Source organism: Merops nubicus, unplaced genomic scaffold (genome assembly GCF_000691845.1).
Source record: "Merops nubicus isolate BGI_N331 unplaced genomic scaffold, ASM69184v1 scaffold8085, whole genome shotgun sequence".
NCBI lineage: Eukaryota > Metazoa > Chordata > Aves > Coraciiformes > Meropidae > Merops > Merops nubicus.
Genome location: NW_008607554.1, coordinates 21,003 through 29,287, shown reverse-complemented (window position 1 = coordinate 29,287; position 8,285 = coordinate 21,003). Strand labels below are relative to the sequence as shown.

At 39.3% G+C, this 8,285-nt stretch overlaps 1 protein-coding gene across 1 annotated transcript in view; it reads right to left on the bottom strand.

Moving 5' to 3' along the window:
• The window catches only part of TRPM6 (transient receptor potential cation channel, subfamily M, member 6), a gene marked incomplete at its 3' end in the record, with an annotated part of 57,226 nt that overhangs the window by 28,880 nt on the left and 20,061 nt on the right, over positions 1-8,285 (bottom strand). Inside the window, exons 11-14 of the mRNA XM_008939976.1 lie at positions 4,963-5,097; positions 4,389-4,442; positions 1,741-1,881; positions 392-397 (exon numbers count right to left, since the gene is read on the bottom strand). Coding sequence (XP_008938224.1) covers positions 392-397; positions 1,741-1,881; positions 4,389-4,442; positions 4,963-5,097 — 336 coding nt within the window. The remainder of the gene's footprint in view (positions 1-391; positions 398-1,740; positions 1,882-4,388; positions 4,443-4,962; positions 5,098-8,285) is intronic.

Sequence of the window (8,285 nt, the reverse complement as noted above, 5' to 3'; positions counted from 1 at the left end):
CCTTACAGTTTTTATTTATATGATGTGGTTTCACCCATCCCTGTTAAGTTCTTACTTCATGAGGATACAGGGAAGAGTGTTACAACTGCTCAAGTGCCTCTTTTTAAGCAATGTACTAAGCCAGTCATGCACAGAAAGCTCTGTCTCTCTGCATTCACTCCACGTAAGAGTTTTCACTATTTCTTTTCATTTTCCCTGATCACCTGAGGTTCTTCTGTTAGTCATGAAAGCAGTACATGGGGACGAAAGGCTTTTGTTGTTTATTTTTCAAAATAAGGACGCACCTTTACTCCAAAAACCAGGGAGAATTCTAATGCAGTAAATCTGCTCCTTTTGTGATGTTGGTAATGATATTTGGATACTTTACTAAGAAATTTGTTTGTTTGTAGACCTGATGCTGCTGACATGCAGGCATGGCACAATGCTATGCTGTAGAGTGAAACACCTTAACCATGGAGAAGGTGCAGAAAGACACACATGTCCAAGCACAACCCTCTGCCTGCACAAAGCCACTGCATCACCCATGAAGCCTGTCACATCCAGCATGACACTTTCCCTGTGATGACCAGTGCACCATGGAAAAAGCTCTGCCAGAAAAACACAGCTCAGTAGCCTGGTGTGTTGGGTTTGACTCGGGTAGAGTTAATTTTATTAATAGTATCTAGTTTTTAATTGGCTATGTTTTGAATTTGTGGTTGAAACAGCGCTGATAATACAGGGATGTATACTGAGCAGTGCTTACACCTGGTCAAGGCCTCTTCTGCTTCTCACCCCACCAGTGAGTACAATGGCTGTGCACAAGAAGCTGGGAGGGGACACAGCTGGGACAGCTGACCCCCGCAGAAGAAAGGGATATTCCATACCATATGACATCATGCTCAGCATATAAAGCTGGGGGAAGGAGGAGGACAGGAATTACATTCAGAATGATGGCATTTGTCCTCCAAAGTAACTGTTACGCGTGATGGAGCCCTGCTTTCTTGGAGATGGCCAAACACCTGCCTGTCGATGGGGAGTAGTGAACAATTTCCTTGTTTTGTTTTGACTGCATGCGAAGCCTTTGCTTTCAGTCTATAGGCTATTAAACTGCCTTTATCTCAACCCATGAGATTTCTCACCTTTACCCTTCCAAAACTCTTCCCCAATAGACCAGATAGAAGTGAGTGAGCAGCTGGGTGGTACTCAGTTATTGGCTGGGGTTAAACTGGGACACGTGAGCAGGAAGATGAATCATTTGCACTAAGCTGCTTCTCAGAGGTAAGACTTTGGCTTACAACTTGGGTTAGGGATCTCCATATTGATCTTCATTATGCCATGCTGGCACGTTCTATGCCAGTTGAATTAATTATTTCCGTAATGTGGTTCAAGCTGCAAGAACAGAAACATGCAACTGGTCCAGAAAAGAGAAAATGGTGGTTGGCACACCCTCGTCGATCTTTGTTGATGGATGGCAGACAAAGAATACAATCAGGCTATCAGACACAAAGGCAAGTTTACTGAACTAATTGTTATTTTAAGAATCACTGGTGGTCTTGAGGGTCCGGGAGTAGCTTAGTGAACAATTTATCTGTTTGATTTGTAACCTCTCCACAGCTGGCAAAGAGACTGATGAAAACAGACAAGCATGGCATATATTTAAGTGACCTCTTCAGACAAACCACAGTGACAGTCTGAGCTATCTTGAGGTGTCACATTCTGGCTTTTCTTGGTGAGCAGTGCTAGCCGTTGCACAGAAGTTACCTTGTGTTTTCTGTAAAGATCATTGTAGAGAATTCGGAAATGCTTCCTTGTGTAGCTGCTCCGATAAGCTCCACCAAGGAGGTACTCTATCACCAGCCCAATATCAATCAGGGATATCTTGTAATCCAAGGAAAAGGTATTCTGAAACACAAAATGTCACAACTGTTTTGTGATGTTATTATATGCAACATCCAACCATGTTAGAGCCCTACTACTATGAGGGGAGTGTGGAAGAAGGGGCAACTGAGAGCTCCTGTATCTGCCAGGAAAGCATGCACATTCATTAGGCTTGCGAAACTCCCCTTGGAAAGAGAACTTACATCCACATTTTCGTCGTGGAACTTGTGACATCTATGGCACCAACATCACATAGGGATGTATATTGCAATGTTCACAAGACCAGCTGTTTCAACACTGAAAATAATGGTTCTTCAGGTTAATTACCAACAGCCAGAGAGTCTGATAAAAACCTTCTCATAACAAGAGAAAAATAGCATAATATGCTCATTAAACCTCTTTGTTCATTAAAAATGAAAAAGTGGATGAAGTATGCTTTTAATGCTGTAGAGTACTTTCTGAAGACTGGTATCTCTTCTATAGGCTCAAGACTTGTCACAACAACTATGACAGCAGTTGCACATATGTTAGCTGTACCTTCTGGGACTCTCACCACCTCTGTTTAAAGCACCGATGTCTCCCCATTTATCTACAATGTCTTTCTACCACACAAGGTTTGTCACAAATTCTCTGAAGGACAGATTATCTTCCAGGTAGAAGTTAAAAAGTATTGGTAAAACTTTAATTTGGACTGAAAAATGGGCTTGTGCGTAGACAGGATCAGAGGTATTGTGTATTCCAAATAGTATATATCTTTCAAGCTGTGAAAAGTAATTTTCTTCATTAGACTGAGGTTTTCTTTTTCAGTAAACTTTAGTGGCAAGCCTCAGTACAGCCAACTAAGGCCACCCAGTGTTGGGAACATGCTGATCACTCTGGGGCAAAAGTACATCTCCCAAGACAGAGTTTGTCAGCTTTGTCATTGAGAGTTGGGCAAGGATTTCTGACTAGCTACACTTGTAGATACTTCTCTGTGCTAAAAAGCGTATTTTATTCTATCAGGGCAGACAGCAATGTATCTTCACTCAAATGCAGCAGGAGCAAAGCTGGTCATGCTAGGGGAGAAAATATTCTGAAAGCCAGGGTCACACCACTATGGTGACTGTCCTAGCTACTATGTTACCATATCTAATAGAACTTCAGCTGCACAGCCCATTCACAGAGCACTTAAGGCATACTTACAGAAGCGCAGGTGAAAAAGGCTTCTGATGTTTAAACCTGTTTGCTGGTCCCAAGTGAGTTTAGCTTACTTAACAACGTATAAAGTTTTGAAACTGTGCACCCATTTTCTGTCTAAAATTACACTATTCCTTTCCAAGTGCCAAAAGCTGTCCTTTAGGTCACACCTTGGGTTTTCCCAGACTGTCCTGAGATGTTACCAGGACATGGTTTTAGGAGAGAGGTCTCATCAATGAGCAAATAATTTCAGTATCAGTGAGAAAGACAGACTTCTCAGCCTGCAAAAGTTCAATGTGTTTTCAATAGTGAGATCTTCCAAAACACAGAAAATAGCTTGCTATGAAGACCAGAATACCCTACACCTATCTACAGAACCATCAATGGGATTGACATGAAGGCTACCAACAATAAGAAAAACCATACCAAATACCTCACTACTTGACACCACAGAACTCTGCAAACAGTCAGACATCATTTTCTTTTATCTTAGCATTCATACCCTGGAAAGAATTAGCCAACTAATCTAGTTTTTGATCTTGCCATCTCCTGCAATGGAGACTAGATGCAGAAAGAACAGCTCACCCCGTCCTAGCTAAGTAGTGCTGTGAAGTACAACAGATAACAGAAACACAAAATAAATTAGCCATGTAGCTAAACGACAAGGCTGACACTAAACTAACAGTCAGTGTTCCATGCAGTAGTCATCCACTGCCACCTTCTGTTCTCCTAGGCAATGCAGCACTTTGAAATATATCTTCTCACAGTGTCTTTTTGTTACTGCTCAGCCAGGAAAGACTTTTTTAGCTCTATGGAAGAAAAGAAAATCTTAAAGCAATGGGCATAATTACTATTCTAACTCCCTATGTCTTTCATACAATCACTTCAGCATGTCACTTTAGTAACTTGAGAAAAAAAGTTGGATCTACACACACAAACTGCTGGGCTTTGAAATTAAGGTACTGCACCCTTGAGAGCATTCAGTGGGAGTACACTAGTTAATTGCCATGGGGGATCAGTGGGATGATGATAAAACCATTTACTAGATATACGCGTGTAGTAACGAATGCATCACTTGTATTCCTAGAATTCCTCTGTAGTCACAGAATCACAGAATGGTTTGGGTTGGAAAGGACCTTAAAGATCACCTAGTTCCAATTCCCCTGGCATGGGCAGGAAGACCTTTTGGTAGACCAGGTTGCTCAAAGGCCCATCCAACCTGGCTTTGAATTATTCCATGGAGGGGGTATCCACAACTTCTCTGGGCAACGTGTATTACCTAATAGCAGTGTGCCAGTGGACATAAATGTTCTGAGCTACCATTTTTGCTCCCCAGCCTTTACTATATCTATTACCTGTTTCACATCTCGAAGTAGGTGATGCAAAAGTAGATTTGATGGTCCTTGTTTCTGTGGTGTGAAAAGAAAAGTCAGTAAACAAACACATCTCTAGATTAGAAAATCAGCTAGAAGACCTTTGCAATAAGCTGCCATAATCAAACTCTTCCCAAGAAAACTCTCCTCACAAAGCTCTTCAAAAATATTTAAACATCAATCCACAACACCTCCACTATCTTAAATCTTGACATAGTCTGGAAAGAAATTTATATCACTTTGGTTAAACACCACACCATTTTCAGCAAGATAAGCCTGTATCACATACCAGATTAAAATACGCACACATTTCTCACGAGATTCAGGTGAGTACTCAGTCTCATTCATACCACTGAATCAAAAATAAAAAGCTGGGACACCAATTAAAAAATCCAGCATTACAATCAAAAATTACTGAAACACATTAATTTGCTTTTTTTTTCCCCAAAAAAATCCTTCATAAAAATGTAGCCTAATCATCCAATCTCTTAAGCAAGATAGTATTCCTTCTAGGTATTCTCATCTAAAGTTGGTCACTGGGATTTCAAACACTCACTGTATTGTAGAGTTCTTCCAAACGAGATATGGTAAGAAAACGGTGCATGTTCACTCCATGCTCTATTAACAGCTTCACAAAATCCACACGGTCCAACACTAAAGCATCCAGCATTGCCTGTTCCAAGGCACCGACCTCCAGAAAGACACAGATGAAGCAGAAGCTTAGAAAATTATTATATTCTTTTGGAAATAAGTTTTAAAATTCCTGAACAGCTCGGGATCTCTTTATCACAACTTGTCTTTGTGTATAGTTGAAGAGCACAGGACAAAAGAAAAATATGCTGGAGGAAGTATCTATGTAAGACGTCCAATAGAGAGGGGGAGTTAAATTGGTTGTCCATAAACCCTAAACCTGTAAAGACTTCTACAAATCTCACTTTACAACCAGACTCTAATATATTCCTTACTCTTTAATCCACTTCAGAAGATAAAGTATGATAATGCAGGGGGCAGAGGGAAGCCTTTCTTTTGTAATGACAAAGCCATTTCAAGGGATGGTATTTCAAGATGTCTCTACAGAACTTGAAGTTCTTTAAAGCAGACTTCTTTTCAAATATGAGAGAGAATCTGTGTTAGGATAAACTCTCTCAAAGGCACCATAGAGCTCTACCTGCAAGTGTTCATATGGTGACAGCACTGTACTCATGGCTCTTGCACAGAGCTCAGCAGGATTTTTACATGCAAAACAGCAAAGGAGTTGGACATAGGATGTTCACACAAATCCACATAAAGAATTTCTACAGAATATGTATGCATGGAAGATGCAGTGGGGTGAGCAGAATGAGGATGCTAGCACACAAATGGGGCAGATACTAGTGCATGAAGTTAGTCCTTTCCATGTATGTAAGTTTGACAGAAATTATATCAAAAGATGACCAATAAATGTTACAGAATTGTCACATGTGAAAAGACAACTTGTGCAGTGCTACTGAATTATTGATGTTTCTTCCACAGGTATCTCGAAGTGACTGTTCTTGTATTAAATTTCCTTGAGCAGTCACTCCTTGCACTGGTAATGTGTCTAAAGAGGTTTGCAAAGCCATCTTGTGAGTACTAGAATGACATTCTTCACTCTAAAGCCCATTTGAGACTGAGCGGACATTTATGCAGAAACAGCTGGGTACAATCTTTACCTTTTGAACTTTTAGGACCAGAGTTCTAAAAAGAAAGGGCCACAATCCATGCATAATTGTGTGTGTTTCCTTAAAACACTTAAGATAGACGGAAAATAGTAAGACTGCATGAACTCACACCTAAAAATTTCTGCTTAAATATCTAATTCAAAATTTGAACACATAACCAAAATAGCGATGCACAAACCGTAGATTCTGACAATTGCAGGTGTCTGGAAGACCATGACAGTCAGAGAGGTACTCGTCTTTAATTAAGAAAGCAACCAAGTCAAATGCAAACTCTAAAATTGTGCTTGTGTATTTTCTTTTCTCTCTCTCTTTTTTTTCCCTACTTCACAGTTCATGAAGAAAATACTGCTGTTTAAGATTTTTTTTTCTTCTTAGTCAAAAGAAGAATTTTCAGGAATATACATAATTGTAATTTTTGCTTCAAAAAGCAGCAAGAGGTGTGAGGCTTGTTTGCTATGAGCTTTTTACACCATAGTTGAATGGAAGAACACATTATTTGACAAAGACTTTTCATCCGAAATGGTGCTGAACAATTGCAATGAAATAGATATGAACAGGTACATAGATCTTTTTCAAACAAGTCAGAAGCAAAGGAGTGAGAGTAGGGGGACTGTCAGTGTAGATATAAGGCCAGAGGATGATCAGGGTATAAAAGAAATATGCAAGAAGATCAGGCTATTGCAGAAATGGTAAATTAGTTCATTGCCTCACTGCTCACTACAGAACATTTTAGGAAAGGTCCTACATCAAAGCTGTTCTTTATAGCAGACAAATCTGAGGATCTTTGTCAATCTGAAGTATCAGTAGAACAGATAATAGAAGTCATCCACAAAGCAGTAGCAAATTATTGGGAGCAGGTGGCATTCTACTAAGAGTTCCCAGGGAACTGAAGTATAGCTGAAATCAGCCCCTCTGACAAGCAAAGTGGAATATGATAGAAAATAATGCCAACTGTTAAAAAATAAACCAAGGAATGTAGAAGTTGTCAAAATAGCAATCAGGTAGAACTTTGTCAATATAAATATACTGAAACTACAATGAGGTACAGCAATGATAGCAATGTGGGTAAATACAGTAGAGTAAGAGGAAGCAAGACACTTATTTTATAAAATTAAATCAGTACTCTAGCAGAATTTTAGCAGGGACAATGAGGATAAAGCTCTCTGATTGATACAGTCAGTTTACACACCCAAAAAAGCTTTTGATTTTTTTTTATGATTTTGATGTGTTCTTGAAGGACTTCTAAACAAATTAAGCAGTCACAAGGCAAAAGGTTGCCAATTTTTTAATAACTGATGAAATGGTAGGGAAAAATATTAATAGTGGTGGGAGACCAATAAAATCCCACATATTGAATACTGACTGGACTATATTTGCTGACAAAACAAAAATATTCATCATAATAAAAGTGATTGGGAAGAAAACCTGCAACTAATTCTGCAAAAAAAATCTCATAATATGGGTTAACCAGCCAAAAAAAAAGCAGGTAAGATTCAATATTGGTAAATGTGAAATAATGTGCATTTGGGAAACAAACCTACCTGCCTGTCAGTCTTGAAATAACACATAAAAAATATGTTAGTGGACATACCTTCTGAAAGTACAAATGTGAGTTGGATATAAGCTGGAAACAAGTAAAAAAGCCATACAGAATGTAAGGATTTATACTTAGATGAATAGACAATAATATATAAAATATTAGTATTTCACTAAGTATCTCAGGGAAGAACCCTGTATCTTAAATACTGTAATGGGTAGAGTGGTCATCTGCTTGTCCCAGAAAGTGACTTAAAGACCTGAAAAAAGTACACAGAAGAGATGATTATCAGACATATGGACAGAACAGATAATCACCTTGGGAAAGCCATGAGTGAAGGGAGGGGCTCTGCAACTGTTCTCTAAGATCTGTGTCAAAGAGGTGGGGACTACAAAAATGTTATTCATTTCCTACACAAACAAAATCACAGAAACATAGAATTATTTTGTTGGAGAAGACCTGTAAGATGATTAAGTCCAACCATCAACACAGCACTGCCAAGTCCACCACTAAACCATGCCCTAAGCACCACATCTACACATCTTTCAAACACCTCCAGGAATGGGGACTCCACCACTTCCCTGGGCAACATGTCCCAATGCTTGACAACTCCACCGGTGAAGCAATTTTTCCTAATATCCA